At 38.2% G+C, this 18277-nt stretch overlaps 1 protein-coding gene and 1 pseudogene across 1 annotated transcript; one reads left to right on the plus strand and one right to left on the minus strand.

Moving 5' to 3' along the window:
- The window catches only part of LOC120882208, a 933819-nt pseudogene that overhangs the window by 569715 nt on the left and 345827 nt on the right, over positions 1-18277 (plus strand).
- On the minus strand, positions 10777-11715 carry LOC120854737 (olfactory receptor 4C15-like). The gene has a single exon (XM_040228985.1). It carries the CDS (start codon positions 11710-11712, stop codon positions 10777-10779), a length of 936 nt encoding a protein of 311 aa, XP_040084919.1. The 5' UTR covers positions 11713-11715.

The following is an 18277-nucleotide window of genomic DNA, read 5'->3' on the forward strand; positions in this document are numbered from 1 at the left end:
TGAGAAATGCCTCTGAAGTCAGCTCTTTTCCCACAATATATCTTTTGGAAAATCATGAGTTTAAGTGCTTTCTTTTTACTGCATCAAATATTTATAGTAACTCCTACAAAAGTATGTGAATGCTTAACACAAGACTTCAGCTTCAGGAGCTTCCAGGAAAGTATTTTTCCCAAACCAGTCCCAAAGGATATGCAATGAGCTACCTAGCTCAGACAGTCCAAGAGCAAAAGCAAACCTGGGGGACAATTAGTTACACTTCAGCATATGTGATTTGATGTGAGGAAATTCTCTTTCCTTCTCCATAAGGTTTGTTTAAGCCCATCTCTTCTAGAGGCATGAGGACATTTGAAACCCATGAAAGGCTCAGAGATGAAATATGTACTATAAACTTGAGACCTGGCCTTTCCATTTACCTTTTATGTGAATTTAAGCAAATTTCTCAATCTCTTGAATTTCCTATGTTCCCTTTATAACAGGCAGTTATGGGTCAGTGGTAAAGAATCTGTCTGCCAGTCCTGGAGATGTGAGTTCAATCTCTGCCTCCAGAGATCTCCTGGAGAAGGAAATGGCAATTCACTTCAGTATTCTTTCCTGGGAATTCCATGGACAGAGGAGCCTGGCAGACTCTGAAAAGTCACAAAAGAGTCAGACTTGATCTTAAGATAGGGGGCGGTCCTAAGATGGCAGAGGAATAGGAAGGGAAGACCACTTTCTCCCTCACAAATTCCTCAAAAGATCATTTCAATGCGGAGCAAACTCCACAAAACAACCCCTGAATGCAGGCAGAGGACATCAGGCAACCAGAAAAGCAGATCATTGTCTTCAAAAACAAGTAGGAAAAAATATAAAAGACGAGAAAAGAGACAAAGGAGGTGGGGAGAGAGCTCCTTCCTGGGAAGGGAAGCCCGTCCTGGGAAGGGAAGCCCGTCCCGGGAAGGGAATTCTAAGAAGAGAGGTTTCCAAACACAAGGAAACACTCTCCCTGCCGAGTCTGTGGTGAGCCTTGGAAACACAGAGGGCAACATAACAGGAAGGAAAAACAAATAAATAATTAAAACCAACAGATTACAAGCCCAACAGTAACTCCCCCAGCGGAAAAGCCGCGCAGATGCCTGCATCCGTCACTAGCAAGTGGGGGCAGGGCAGGGAAGTGCAGAGGCGTGGGCTGCCGTGCTCCGTAAGAAGCAGGCAGAAATGCCCCACGCGTAACCAGAGCGATCAAACCTGGGCTAGCAAACCAGACTGGGGGATAGCTACCACGCAAAAAGCTGGAACATAAAACGCCGCCAGGACCGCGCACAGAACAAAGGACGGAACGGAAATAGCTGGCTGCAGACCATCCCCCGCCGGGGACAGGAAGCCAGAGCTGTAAGGACTGGAAAGGGGCAATCGCAGCCCCGGAGAGACTTTACCTACCAAACTGCAGGCAGACTTCTTTGCTGAGACTTCAGGGGGAGCAGGACAGTCACCATCCGCCTCACAGGGAGCGCCAGCAGTACACCCAGAAAACTGAGCACTAGAGACAGAGAAGGGGACAAGTTGCGACGACCGTGCTCGCCAAGCTCCTGAGCTGCTCGGACCTGGGAGGGGCACAGAGCGCAGTCCCAAACAAGTCTGTGCCTCTGAGGGCCACCTGGGTGCCAAACCTGAGCGGCTTGGACCGGGGAGGTGCGCGCAGCCTGGGGCCGGCCTCGGACGTTTCCCGGCTGAGCACCGTGGAGCCGGAGCGGTTTGTTCGCCGTGGCGGGGGACAGGTCCAGTGGGACTGAGACGCTGTGTGCCCACGACAGTGCTATTTGTTTGCAGCATCCCCCCCTCCCCACAGCGGGTCTGAACTAGTGAGCCTAAAAAAAAAAAAAAAAAAGTGTCCACCACCGCCCTCCTGTGTCAGGACAGAACTCAGACACTGAAGAGACCAGCAAACAGAAGAAGTCAAACAGAGGGAACCGCCTTGGAAGTGACCCCTTATGGCCCATAACATCAGAAAAGGGCCAGATATATCTTCACTATTTTTACAATCATTCCTTATTTTTTTTTCTTTTTCTTTTTCTAACTTTTTTTAAGTGTTAAGTCTTCTATTTCTCCTCTTATTTTTAATTTCTATAACCTACTATTACTTTAAAAAAAAAGACTCTACTTTTTTAAGGGAAACACCATATATAGTTTTTGTGTGGTTGTTGTTGGTATTTCTTTTTTAATCTTGTGGTTTTTTTTCTTTTTTTCTTATTATTTTTTCTTATTATTTTTTTCTTTTTTCTTTTTTTCTTTCTTCCTTCTGCTTCTTCTCTTTAATATTGTATTTTTGAAAATCCAACCTCTACTCTAAGTTTTTTAATCTTTGCTTTTCAGTTTTTGTTATCAATTTTGTAAATTTCAAAACCCAATTTTACCTGACAGCGAGTTTACTGGCTTGACCACTCTCTCCTCCTTTTGGACTCTCCTTTTTCTCCACCAGGGGGCCTCTGTCACCCCTCCCCCACCCCATCTCTTCTATATCCAACTCTGTGATTCTCTGTGTGTTCTAGATGGTGGAGAACACCTAAAGAACTGATTACTGGCTGGACTTGTCTCTCTCCTTTTCATTACTCTCTCTTACCCTCCTGGCTACCTCTGTCTACTTCCTCCCTCTCATCTTCCCTGTATAACTCCGTGAATACCTCTGAGCAGTCCAGACTATGGAGCGCACATAAGGAAGTGACTATTGACTAGCTTGCTCTCTCCTCTTTTGATCTCACTGCATCTCATTCCAGTCACCTCTAACTACCCCCTCCCTTTTCTCTTCTCCATGTAACCCAGTGAACCTCTCTGGGTGTCCCTCAATGTGGAGAAACCTTTCATCTTTAACCTAGATGTTTTATCATTGGTGCTGTATAGATGGAGAAGTCTAGAGACCACTGTAAAAATAAAACCAAAAACCAGAAGCAGGAGGCTTAAGTCCAAAGCTTGAGAACATCAGAGAATTCCTGAATTCAGGGAACATTAAGCAATAGGAGCTCATCAAATGCCTACATACCTACACTGAAACAAAGCTCCACCCAAGGGCCAACAAGTTCCAGAACAAGACATATCACACAAATTCTCCAGCAACACAGGAACACACCCCTGAGCTTCAATATACAGGCAGCTCAAAGTTACTCCAAAACTTTAGACGTCTCACAACCCATTACTGGTCACTCCACTGCACTCCAGAGAGAAGAAACCCAGCTCCACCCACCGGACCTCCAACACAAGCCTCCCTAACCAGGAAACCTTGATAAGCCACTGATACAACCCCACCCACAGTGAGGAAGCTCCACAATAAAGAGAACTACACAAATTCCCAGAATATAAAAAGGCCACCCCAAACGCAGCAATATAACCAAGATGAAGACACAGAGGAATACTCAGCAGGTAAAGGAACAGGAGACAGGCCCACCAAACCAAACAAAAGAGGAAGAGATAGGGAATCTACCTGAGAAAGAATTCCAAATATTGATAGTGAAAATGATCCAAAATCTTGAAATCAAAATGGAATCACAGATAAATAGCCTAGAGACAAGGATTGAAAAGATGCAAGAAAGGTTTAACAAGGACCTAGAAGAAATAAAAAAGAGTAAATATACAATGAATAATGCAATAAATGAGATCAGAAACACTCTGGAGGCAACAAATAGTAGAATAACGGAGGTAGAAGATAGGATTAGTGAAATAGAAGATAGAATGGTAGAAATAAATGAATCAGAGAGAAAAAAAGAAAAACGAATTAAAAGAAATGAGGACAATCTCAGAGACCTCCAGGACAATATGAAACGCTCCAACATTTGAATTATAGGAGTCCCAGAAGAAGAAGACAAAAAGAAAGACCATGAGAAAATCCTTGAGGAGATAATAGTTGAAAACTTCCCTAAAATGGGGAAGGAAATAATCACCCAAGTCCAAGAAACCCAGAGAGTTCCAAATAGGATAAACCCAAGGCGAAACACCCCAAGACACATATTAATCAAATTAACAAAGATCATACACAAAGAACAACTATTAAAAGCAGCAAGGGAAAAACAACAAATAACACATAAGGGGATTCCCATAAGGATAACAGCTGATCTCTCAATAGAAACTCCTCAGGCCAGGAGGGAATGGCAAGACATACTTAAAGTGATGAAAGAAAATAAACCACAGCCCAGATTTCTGTGCCCAGTAAGGATCTCATTCAAATATTAAGGAGAAATCAAAAGCTTTACAGACAAGCAAAAGCTGAGAGAATACAGCACCACCAAACCAACTCTCCAACAAATTCTAAAGGATATTCTCTAGAAAGGAAACACAAAAAGGGAGTATAAACCCGAACCCAAAATAATAAAGTAAAAGGCAACAGGATCATACTTATCAATAATTACCTTAAACATAAATGGATTGAATGCCCCAACCAAAAGGCAAAGACTGGCCGAATGGATACAAAAACAAGAACCCTCTATATGCTGCTTACAAGAGACCCACCTCAAAACAAGGGACACATACAGACTGAAAGTGAAGGGTTGGAAAAAGATATTCCATGCAAATAGAGACCAAAAGAAAGCAGGAGTGGCAATACTCATATCCGATAAAATAGACTTTAAAACAAAGACTGTGAAAAGAGACAAAGAAGGCCACTACCTAATGATCAAAGGATCAATCCAAGAAGAAGATATAACAATTATAAATAAATATGCACCCAATATAGTAACACCGCAATATGTAGGACAAATGCTAACAAGTATGAAAGGGGAAATTAACAATAACACAATAATAGTGGGAGACTTTAATACCCCAATCACACCTATGGATAGATCAACTAAACAGAAAATTAACAAAGAAATGCAAACTTTAAATGATACAATAGACCAGTTAGACCTAATTGATATCTATAGGACATTTCACCCCAAAACAATGAATTTCAACTTTTTCTCAAGTGCTCATGGAAGCTTCTCCAGGATAGATCACATCCTGGGCCATAAATATAACCTTGATAAATTCAAAAAAATCAAAATCATTCCAAGCAACTTTTCTGACCATAATGTACTAAGATTAGATCTCAATTACAGGAGGAAAACTATTAAAAATTGCAACATATGGAGGCTGAACAACACACTTCTGAATAACCAACAAATCACAGAAGAAATCAAAAAAGAAATCAAAATATGCATAGAAACTAATGAAAATGAAAACACAACAACCCAAAACCTGTTGGACACTATAAAAGCAGTGCTAAGAGGAAAGTTCATAGCAATACAGGCATACGTCAAGAAACAAGAAAAAAGTCAAATAAATAACCTAACTCTACACCTAAAGCAACTAGAAAAGGAAGAATTGGAGAACCCCAGAGTTAGCAGAAGGAAAGAAATCTTAAAAATTAGGGCAGAAATCAATGCAAAAGAAACAAAAGAGACCATAGCAAAAATCAACAAAGCCAAAAGCTGGTTCTTTAAAAGGATAAATAAAATTGACAGACCATTAGCCAGACTCATCAAGAAGCAAAGAGAGAAAAATCAAATCAATAAAATTAGAAATGAAAATGGAGAGATCACAACAGATAACACAGAAATACAAAGGATCATAAGAGACTACTATCAGCAGTTATATGCCAATAAAATGGACAACGTGGAAGAAATGGACAAATTCTTAGAAAAGTACAATTTTCCAAAACTGAACCAGGAAGAAATAGATAATCTTAACAGACCCATCACAAGCACGGAAATTGAAACTGTAATCAGAAATCTTCCAGCAAACAAAAGCCCAGGTCCAGGCGGCTTCACAGCTGAATTCTACCAAAAATATCGAGAAGAGTTAACACCTATCCTACTCAAACTCTTCCAGAAAATTGCAGAAGAAGGGAAACTTCCAAACCCATTCTATGAGGCCACCATCACCCTAGTACCAAAACCTTGCAAAGATATTACAAAAAAAGAAAACTACAGGCCAATATCACTGATGAACATAGATGCAAAAATCCTCAACAAAATTATAGCAATCAGAATCCAACAACACATTAAAAAGATTGTACACCATGACCAAGTGGGCTTTATCCCAGGGATGCAAGGATTCTTCAACATCCGCAAATCAATGTAATTCACCACATTAACAAATTGAAAAATAAAAGCCATATGATTATCTCAATAGATGCAGAGAAGGCCTTTGACAAAAGTCAACATCCATTTATGATAAAAACTCTCCAGAAAGCAGGAATAGAAGGAACATACCTCAACATAATAAAAGCTATATATGACAAACCCACAGCAAACATTATCCTCAATGGTGAAAAATTGAAAGCATTTCCCCTAAAGTCAGGAACAAGACAAGGGTGCCCACTTTCACCACTACTATTCAACATAGTTCTGGAAGTTTTAGCCACAGCAATCAGAGAAGAAAAATAAATAAAAGGAATCCAAATTGGAAAAGAAGAAGTAAAACTCTCACTGTTTGCAGATGACATGATCCTCTACATAGAAAACCCTAAAGACTCTACCAGAAAATTACTAGAGCTAATTAATGAATATAGTAAAGTTGCAGGATATAAAATCAACACACAGAAATCCCTTGCATTCCTATACACTAATAATGAGAAAGTAGAAAAAGAAATTAAGGAAACAATTCCATTCACCATTGCAACAAAAAGAATAAAATACTTAGGAATATATCTACCTAAAGAAACTAAAGACCTATATATAGAAAACTATAAAACACTGATGAAAGAAATCAAAGAGGACACTAATAGATGGAGAAATATACCATGCTCATGGATCGGAAGAATCAATATAGTGAAAATGAGTATACTACCCAAAGCAATTTACAAATTCAATGCAATCCCTATCAAGCTTCCAGCGATATTTTTCACAGAACTAGAACAAATAATTTCAAGATTTGTATGGAAATACAAAAAACCATGAATAGCCAAAGCAATCTTGAGAAATAAGAATGGAACTGGAGGAATCAACCTGCCTGACTTCAGGATGGGCCTGGCACAAAGACAGAAATATAGATCAATGGAACAAAATAGAAAGCACAGAGATAAATCCACACACATATGAACACCTTATCTTTGACAAAGGAGGCAAGAATATACAATGGAGTAAAGACAATCTCTTTAACAAGTGGTGCTGGGAAAACTGGTCAACCACTTGTAAAAGAATGAAACTAGATCACTTTCTAACACCGCACACAAAGATAAACTCAAAATGGATTAAAGATCTAAATGTAGGACCAGAAACTATAAAACTCCTAGAGGAGAACATAGGCAAAACACTCTCCGACATAAACCACAGCAGGATCCTCTATGATCCACCCCCCAGAATTCTGGAAATAAAAGCAAAAATAAACCAATGGGACCTAATTAAAATTAAAAGCTTCTGCACAACAAAGGAAAATATAAGCAAAGTGAAAAGACAGCCTTCCGAATGGGAGAAAATAATAGCAAATGAAGCAACTGACAAACAACTAATCTCAAAAATATACAAGCAACTCCTGCAGCTCAATTCCAGAAAAATAAACGACCCAATCAAAAAATGGGCCAAAGAACTAAATAGACATTTCTCCAAAGAAGACATACGGATGGCTAACAAACACATGAAAAGATGCTCAACATCACTCATTATTAGAGAAATGCAAATCAAGACCACAATGAGGTACCACTTCACACCAGTCAGAATGTCTGGGATCCAAAAATCTGCAAGCAATAAACGCTGGAGAGGGTGTGGAGAGAAGGGAACCCTCCTACACTGTTGGTGGGAATGCAAACTAGTACAGCCACTATGGAGAACAGTGTGGAGATTCCTTAAAAATTTGCAAATAGAACTACCTTATGACCCAGCAATCCCACTACTGGGCATACACACTGAGGAAACCAGAATTGAAAGAGACACATGTACCCCAATGTTCATCGCAGCATTGTTTATAATAGCCAGGACATGGAAACAACCTAGATGTCCATCAGCAGATGAATGGATAAGAAAGCTGTGGTACATATACACAATGGAGTATTACTCAGCCGTTAAAAAGAATACATCTGAATCAGTTCTGATGAGATGGATGAAACTGGAGCCAATTATACAGAGTGAAGTAAGCCAGAAAGAAAAACACCAATACAGTATACTAACACATATATATGGAATTTAGAAAGATGGCAATGATGACCCTGTATGCAGGACAGCAAAAAAGACACAGATGTGTATAACGGACTTTTGGACTCAGTGGGAGAGGGAGAGGGTGAGATGACTTGGGAGAATGATATTGAAACATGTATAATATCATGTAAGAATCGAATTGCCAGTCTATGTCTGATGCAGGATATGGCACGCTTGGGGCTGGTATGTGGGGATGACCCAGAGAGATGTTGTGGGGGGGCGGGGCCCCCGCCCGGTTCAGGTTTGGGAACGCATGTACACCCGTGGTGGATTCATGTCAATGTATGGCAAAACCAATACAGAATTGTAAAGTAAAATAAAAAAAATAAATTAATTAAAAATAAATAAGTAAATAAATAAATTTTTAAAAAAAGAGTCAGACTTGAGGACTGAACAACAACAATAATCAATATTTATTTAATTTAACATTATTGATGTTCAAACCTTCCATTTCTAATCCTATTCATGTTTTTTAAATCAATTTATAGAGGGAGACAGGAAAGAAGTAAAAGAGAAAGAAACTTGAATACTTGTCTCATGTATTTTATTTATCAAGATAGATGTTCTTCCTCTTAAAAATACAGAGCTAGATATTTGCTTCTGAAGGGTTGTGAGGTATGAAAGGGTCTTCGCTGGTAGCCCAGCTAGTAAAGAATCTGCCTGCAATGCAGGAGACCCTAGTGCAATTCCTGAATTGGGAAGGCCCCCTGGAGAAGGGCTAGGCCCACCACTCCTCTATTCTTGGGCTTCCCTAGTGGTTCATATGGTATATAATCTGCCTATAAAGCAGGAGATCTGGGTTCGATCCCTGGGTTGGGAATATCCCCTGGAGGAGGGGCATGGCAACTCACTCCAGTATTCTTGCCTAGGGAATCCTATGAACAGAGGAGCTTGGAGGGCTACAGTCTCTGGGGTTGCAAAGAGTTGGACATGACTGAGGGACTAAGCATAGCACAGCACAAAGTATTAAACACAGACTAGATTACATCAAAATGTTACTTTCCTACCTGGGAGATCATATTACAACCAGCACTGTGGTCTGAGAATTACCTATAAGGTCTGACATTGCCTGCTAGGTATCTTCAATAAGTATGAAGTGAGAGGCCCAGGGTATGTATAGGTGAAAGCAGACAGCAACTGAGGTGAGAGAATGCCATGAATAGATTGCACCATGCTTTGCACTTTTGCTAAAGGGTCTAATGGCAACCAGCAAGTCCAAGCAGCTCAAAGAAACTTTGTAGGGAAAAATCACATTCCAACACATGGCCTTTTTTTTTTTTTTTTAACAAATAGACTGGAAGAATCCTGAGGAAGATTTTTGACGTGTTCCTTAAAGTCTTGGGGCTTCCCTGGTGACTCAGATGGTAAAGAACCTGCCTGCAGCACTAGAAAACCAGGTTCCATTCCTGGGTCAGGAAGATCCCCTGGAGAAGAGAATGGCTACGCACTCCAGTATTCTTGCCTGGAGAATCCCATGGACAGAGGGGTTTGGTGGTCTACAGTCCATGTGGTCACAAAAAGTCAGACACGACTGAGTGACTCACTTTCACTTTCACTTTAAAGTCTTTGACCCTTAGTCCACCCATTAATTAAATGGGCATATGAAGACCTACTTCTAAAAAGTTTCTCTAAATACCAAAATATAAAACATGAAAAGGAAGAATCTCTGACTCAGAGAATATGCAAAAGAAATATATATATATATATATATTTCATTAATCTACCCTAAACAAAAGAATTCTGGGTCAGAGAAGTGAAATAAATCACCAAGTTCAGACAGCTAATTAGTAACAGAACTGAGACTAGAATACACATCTCTCAAAGATGAATCTAAATTGCTTTAATTTTAACACAATGTGTATAGTAATGTATAGCAATATAGTAATGTAAAGCAATAATAAATAATTTATATGATATATCAGAAATTTATGCGTTCTCTAAGAGTAGATAGGGAAGGGATCCTTGAAATCCAGGATGGGATTTGCTATTTATAAACCTGTGCTGGAGGAACCCCTACAGTGGAAGTTTTGTGATTGTGCTGGTCTCTTCTATTCCTGTGTCCTGATTTTCATCAGTCACTAAAATCAGCATCCTAAATATACACTTCTTTTCATCTGGGATAGCTTGAGTAAGCTCCTGTTTCTAATTTGTAAGATATTTTCTTTCTTCCCTCCAGGAATTTTATAAACCATCAAATGAGTTGCAAGTGAACTGATCAGTAATGGTTCTCTTAAAAAAAAAAAATAGATTCCAATTATTTTTAAATTTACATATAAGGAAACGGAGTTGCCATATTAGAGTTCATAAGTGATCTGAGAGAAAGCTTTATTTCCCAGGCCCCATGTTAATGGTCTGTTATTGGATGACCTCTTGCCCACATTCCTGGCATATTGTTTACCAGCTGAGCCACTAGGGAAGCCCAAGAATACTGCAGTGGGTAGCCTATCCCTTCTTCAGTGGATCTTCCTGACTCAGAAATCGAACCTGGTTCTCCAGGCTTACAGGAGGATTCTTAAACCAGCTGAGCTATCAGGGAAGCATTGGATGACTTACTACCTATCAAATAAGTTTGACACAAAGTTTTTGTCTAAGAAAGTTTGACAACGTTTACACTTACTTTAAAATTTTCTAAAAGTTTAACATTTTATTTTTCATTAGAAACCACCATTATTCTGGTCCACATTTTCCTCATGGCACTTTTCACTTCCTTATTTCTGAACGTGTAAATCAAAGGATTGAGTAAGGGAGTTAAGATGGTGTAAAATATGGCTACCATTTTGTCAAAGGACAAAGCAGATGGAGGTCGTGCATACACAAATATGCATGGGACAAAGAATAAAATCACAACAGCAATGTGAGATCCACAGGTGGAGAGGGCTTTCTGCTGCCCTTCAGAGCTATGGGTTCTCAGAGACAGCAGGATGACCCCATAGGAGACAAGCAACAAGGAGAAGATTAGCATACAGATAAACCCACTGTTGGTGACTACCAAAAGCCCAAAGATGTGAGTGTCAGTGCAGGCAAGTTCCAGCAATGGATACAAGTCACACATGAAGTGATCGATGACATTGGGGCCACAGAAGTGCAGCTGGAAAGTGAAGAGAATCTGTATCATGGAATGAACGAAACCCCCTGTCCAGGCTACCGCCATCAGAAGGACACAGAGTCTGTGGTTCATGATGGAAGAATAGTACAAGGGCTTGCAGATGGCCACATAGCAGTCATAGGCCATGGCACTGAGGACAATCACCTCCACCCCAGCAAAGAAGTGTTCAGCAAAGATCTGGGTCATGCAGCCTTTGAAGGAAATGGTTTTCCTTTCATGGAGAGAGTCCACAATCATTTTTGGGGCAATGACAGAGGAGAAGCATGCATCCAGGAAGGACAGAAAAGCCAGGAAGAAGTACATGGGGGAGCCCCAGAGTGCTGGGCTGCTACTGATGATCACCACAATTAACAAGTTGCCCCCAACAGTTGCAATGTAAATGAACAAGAATACAACAAATATTGTTTTCTGCACATTTGGATTCTGTGAGAGCCCCAAGAGTACAAACTCAGTTACAAAGCTGTGGTTTTGCATGATTTCCAAGGAAAAGATGAAAGCCACCACAGTGAACATGTAGCATCTACAATGATGAGAAAGAAAAATTTGTTTCAGACCAGTTTGTATTACTATTATGATCGTTGACAAGTTGGTGCATGTATATGAAAAATTATCTTATGTGCTAATGATCTTCATGTCAGTGAGAACACAAAAATTAGAAGTTTGTTGAATGCAGTATGGGATATCAGGAAGAATTGTGGTACATATAAATTATTAAATACTTTAAGATGTCAGAGCTTCAATACAGGGGAAGGGAAAGGATCCAGTTATAGTGGAGATAAGAAACATTTTTTATCTCAGCTGCCAACTCTGATCCCATAGTAGTATTTTCCCGGCATCAACTGTTAGAAAGATTCTGAAGCCACATCAAAGTTCTGAGGAAAGGAGGAGGGCAGTTTACTAGTCATGCCTACCACATCCCTGATCAGGTGACTTCCTTATCTATAGATAGAAGAGGAAATGTGACAAAGCTTATAGAGTTGCTCGAAAATCATGACTAATCCCTGAATTATAACTTTAAAAATCTGAACTCAATTGAGCCTTTAAGATTAATTCAATCATCCTTTATGTATATATAAAAGCATTCTCATTGGGAAAACACCATGCTGCAACTATTCATAACAAGTATGTGTGTGTTGAGTTTGTATTTTTCCTAATTCATCATTTAAAAACAAGAACGGAAGTTTATAAATAGAATAATATCTACCAATGAGTATGTTATAATGACTAAGTTAAATCATGGAAGGAAGCAACTCTTCAGGTTCTAGTGGGTAGAAAATAACTCATGTTAGATCTTCTTACCCTTATCTTACTGGTAGGAAATTCATTTTTAAGGAGATAAAAATATAACAAATAGCAGGTGCTGGGTCTGGAATTTTAACCCCAAATCTCTGACTTTAACACTCAAGTCCATCCCACCTGCTCTATAGGGAAAGAAGCAGAAATTTTCTAGCAGGAACTTGAAAGCAGGGGCCTTTCTAAAGTCTCCATTCATTGTAGAGGTTAAAACTTTCTGATTCCCCTGTTCATGTTTGAATGATGGCTCTTGATTAAGGATGCAGGGCAAATGAGGTATTAATAGAATCAGAAGGTAACAGCCCAGTTACTTACAGATACAGATAAGCAACAACTGCATAGGTGAGGGATGCTGAATATAGCCAGAGTCTGAATGCTTAATTTGTTTACTAATGATTTATGTAATGTGGCCCAATCTGATCAAGATCCAAGGATATCTGTTTCAAATTTATATGACTTTATTGTATCCCCCTGGAGTAGGAAATGGCAACATGCTACAGTATTCTTGCCTGGATAATTCCATGAACAGAAGAGCCTAGTAGGCTCCAGTCCCTGGGGTTGCAAAGGGTTGGACATCACTGAGTGACGACTACGCACTCAAGCACATTGTAATATAAGGATGATCATGTCTAACCTCCTTACTCATTTCACAGGATTATAGTGAGGGTCAAATTGGAAAATGTGAAAATGTTGCTTATGGTAAAACACCTTACCAATTTTAGTTTCTATTCTCTCATTTAAAAAGCCAGACAACTTACCCACACAAAGATTTCATAAGCCATTCAGATTATTACTCCACATTTTGACTTCATTTTCCATAGCAACGTATATCTGTGAAGGATTGTGTCTTCCTCTGTACATATAAAAGAAATTTATCAGTCAAATGGCATGTGAGTGTGTGTGTGTGTGTGTGTGTGTGTTAAATAATAGAATAAGGCCAAAAATTAAACTTACCATGAGAAATAAAAATAAGCTGATTTTTGTGACTGTCACTTACAGCTAACAAAAGCAATTTATAATATTAGAAAGACTAGCATATACAGTTTTATGTTAACTAACATTTGTGTTTCGACTTACTTTGAAATGTATTTCCATTGTGTTTCCAGCATAATAGACACTCTGAAAGTGTCTGCACTATGAACTTCGTACCCAGTTACAAGTCATCACCACGAACAGAAAAATATAAAGCAAACCATGTAAGATCATCAGATCAGTCAATGACAATTTATTAGAATTTGTATCCTGCTTTTGTGTGAAAACTGTACAAATTTAATTATGTTGGGGCTTGTCTAGAATTGGTTCATAGTTCTTTTCGGGTCTACTATATCCTTCTACTTTTCTTTCTATTCACTCTATCAATTTTTGAGAGTTTGTTATTGAAACTCCAATTTATCTACTTAAAAACTAATTGTAATATATAGTAGAACTATATGTAACTTTATACTGTATTTTCCAAGTTGCTCGTGTGTTATCATACTTTCATAATTTAAAAAAGAAAAAGGAAAACATTTTAAAATAATTAAAGTAAAAATATCTAGGATAATGGTCTTTTAAAAAAAGAGAAAAATATATATAGTAAACATATGATTTAGCAGTTATCAGCTTATCCTTTGGAGAAGGCAATGGCACCCCACTCCAGTACTCTTGCCTGGAAAGTCCCATGGACGGAGGAGCCTAGTGGGCTGCCATCTATGGGGTCGCACAGAGTCGAACACGATTGAAGCGACTTAGCAGCAGCAGCAGCAGCAGCAGCAGCAGCAGCAGCAGCAGCTTATCCTTGGATGAAGGCAAGAGACATAATAAAATTAAATGAGGAAGAATATCAACTCCAGGTTCATACTGAACTAGCTTCAAATCTAGGCTCCTCTACTTAGTTGTACTATGTGATGGGGAAAAGCAACTTAAAAATCTAAGGCTTGGATGCTACCTCTGCAACTGAATATAGTTAAAACAGCTATTGATAAGGTTCTTGTGAGGATCTGATAAGGCAATACTGATAAAAACATTTACACAGTTAAAAATACAGAAGAAAATCACAGTAAATGGTAAGAACAAGTCCTCAGAGCCATTGGCAAAAGTAGAAATGACAGTTTTTAGTTCTAATTCCTGCCTCATCATGATCAAGAATGGGAAGTATTTTTACGCATCCTTTTACTTATTCACAAATATAAAATATTTTATTGGTTATAGTGAAGATATATTTAAATGCTTGAACTTTTAATAAAGAAAGAAGATTCATTCATTTATCCATTCATTCAACCTTCCAATAAATTTACAAACTACTTACTATGTGTTATGCACTATTTCAGTTGTTGGAGTACACTTTTAAATATTCATAATACTCTCTGAACAAATTATTGTGACTTTCAGACCCACATGTCTCTATTTCTTTTTCAGGTAGCATCATTGTACACACACACACACACACACACAAATCAAATAATGTAAAGGGTGAGGGGAAAGAACGAGGCTCTAAAAATAATTCTTAGGCTGTTAATCTCCCTTATCTGGGGTGTTTAAGATAAATATCATTTTAAAATTAAAGTGCTCACTAAATATAAACAATTCATCATCTTTTTTTCAGATAAGAGAAATTTCCACAAATAGAATTAAAACATTGACAATGGAGAATACAGTGTTCTCATAGTTTATGATCACAAGATGTATGATTTGATGTCATTTAAAAGACAATTGTTCTAAATGCAATGGGTTGGCCTGGATTGAATCCTAGAACAGAAAAGAGACTTTAGTGGGAAAATTAGTGAAGTATGAAAAAATATGGTGTTAATGATAATTATTAAATGTTCATTTCACCATTTTGAAAAATATTCTTAATAATTATTATGGAAATAAGTAGAAAGTATTTTCAGAATCATAAATATTTTTGTATTCATTATACTGGTAACCCCAACACTGAAATTTATTCTAAAAGTGAAATGAGATGCTATAAGTTTTATCATGGAAGATGATGTCATGTCATTTATAATAGTGAAAATTCAGAAATATCTGAAATGTTCAATAATAAGATATTTATGTAAATCAGACCACTACAACTTAATAACATAATATTCTATAACTAAAATACTAGTCAATAATATAGATGGTGAAGCATTTTACAATATGTTAAATAAGAAAAACAAAAATAAAAATTGTAATAACTGCAGATCTGTATAGACATTTCAATACAATTTTAAAAGCAAGAAGGGAACATTTGAAAATGGTAGAGAATTTACTCTCAATACCCATATATTGAGTATATACTTCTTGGTATAAGTATATGCACTTCTTGATACAAGCAGTTTTGACATTAAAAATCAAGGTTAAAACCCCTAATACCATCTTCTCCATCACTGAAACAGTTCAGAAAAAGATGGAATTTGAGGATAATTTTACTATCTGTTCAGTATCACTAATTTTCATAGGTGGAATGAACATACTAAACACTTTTAGCTATTCTAAACCATCCACAAAGAGCTGAGTCATGGGTCCAGACTTTCCCATCCTCTGTACTCAGTGTGATATGAACTTTCATTTCATATAATTATTTAGGAAACAGTTTATTCTTTTTACATTCCTCCTAGAAGAGTTCATCACCTTTCTTGATAGCCATATCCTTTAGAATTTGTGACTGCACCAGAGACTGCACAGGGCCCCTCAAACCATGAACTAGTGACTCTGGACCATGCCTGGGGTGCGTGCTCATGCTTAGTTGATCAGGTGTGTCCAACTCTTTGTAGCCCCATGGTCTGTAATCTGTCAGGCTCCCCTGTCCATGGGATTCTCCAGCAAGAGTACTGTGGTGGGTTGCCATTTCCTTTACCAGGGAATCTTCCTGACCCAGAGATCAAACAAGCATATTCTGTGATTCCTGCATTGAAAGTGGATCATTTACCTCTGATCCATCCAGGAATGGTGCCTCCCCACTATTTCTACTTCCTTCTATTGCTCTCTATTCATTTTGGCAATAATACTATCCCAATATCATTCTGAAAATAATATGAATTCCTGTTTCAACTTTGAAATATATACACTATTCAAAACTATATGAGATACTGGTCGTAAGCTGGTCCTTATAAATAGTGTTTTAAAGGAAACCCTACATATCCATTGGAAGGACTGATGCTAAAAATGAAGCTCCAGCACTGGCCACCTGATGTAAAGAATGGACTCATTGGAAAAAACCCTGATCTTGGGAAAGATAGAATGCAAAAGGAGGAGGGGGTGGCAGAGGATAAGATGGTCAGATGGCATCACTGACTCAATGGACATGAATTTGAGCAAACTCTGGGAGACAGTGAAGGATAGGAGAGCCCGGAGTGTCTATGGGGTCACAAAGAGTCAGACACAACTTAGCAACTAAATGAGATCAATTATATTTCAAGCTTAAATTAAGATACTACCCTATTCTAATTAACCTCCCTGTTATGTTCATCAAAATCACTGTCTTTTTCATCCAGGATTATTATTCATTTCAACTAGGAAGGATTTATTCTTTCCCTATCTAGTTAAGCATATTCCTTTCCTTGACAATCTGAGAAATGTGTTCTTTGTAGATGTCAGATCCTTTTCTTGCCTCTCAATATTGCTCTGCTGATTTTCCTAAATGTATCAACTATTTCTAGGATTTCAAATAACCTTTCAATGTTATATATGTCCTTCCTAATGTATACCTGAGCCTTCTTTCCTCTGCTGTCTTAGTAATTTAGTTCATTTTAAGAGACAAAGGCACAATAACTAGCACTAGGGCAGCTCAGAACTTCATCCATTTAAATGCTTGAGCAATTCTAGGAGAAAAACAGTGCTATTTGACATCAAGTGCACTTAGAAAAATTAAGTGAACAAATTTAAAATCAGAAGACTCTTCCCTGTGGTTTAAGACACACTTTCTTATCCTTCTTGTCCTTCCTTGAGACATTCATTAGCATTTTTGGTAGGATATTAAGTACTATGTTATTATCAATAACACTGTAAATGGTGAACAGTACTTGAATTGCCATTCTCCTATCTTGGTATCATTTATAGAGCTTCAGAAAAGTTCCAGTTTTAAATCTAAATCAATAGGATGAGGGACAGTATTAAAGAATGCATGATAAATAAGAATATACTAAAAAAGAAAAAAGAAAATATCATTGATTAGTTATGACAAAATATTCACTTGTTGCATTTAATAGTTATCAGGATTTAAATTAAAGAAAACCTGGAGAGAGATCTAATATCATTAGAGTTCAAGTAATAGGTTTTCCTAGCCCTCCAAACATGTTAGCATTCAATAGTTGTTACTTATTGGACACTTAATATGTGTTAAGCACTGCCAAATCAAATCTCAGTTATTATTTTATTTGTTTCCAAGTCTTTGAGGTAATTAAAATATAATCTCCATTGAAGATAAAAATTATAGGGCTTGCTGGGTGGCTCAGAGGTCAAGAATCCACCTGGCCATGCAGGAGACCCAGATTTGACCCCTGATTGGTGAAGATTCCACATGCCATGGAGCAGCTCAGACTGTGCCCACAACTATGGCTCCTGTGCTCTGGGGCCTGGGAGCACAGATACTGAAGCCCACGCATCCTAGAGGCCATGCTCCACACCAAAAGAAGTGACTGCAAGGAGAAGCCCAGAACTAGAGAGCAGCTTTCCCTCCCCACAACTAGAGAAAAGCCCACACAGAAACAGAGTCCTGGGGCAGCCAAATTAATACATAAATTAAGTTGTTAAAAAACAATAAGATAAAATTCTAAGGCCAAAC

The sequence above is a fragment of the Oryx dammah genome, unplaced genomic scaffold (assembly GCF_014754425.2).
Source record: "Oryx dammah isolate SB20612 unplaced genomic scaffold, SCBI_Odam_1.1 HiC_scaffold_2, whole genome shotgun sequence".
Lineage (NCBI taxonomy): Eukaryota > Metazoa > Chordata > Mammalia > Artiodactyla > Bovidae > Oryx > Oryx dammah.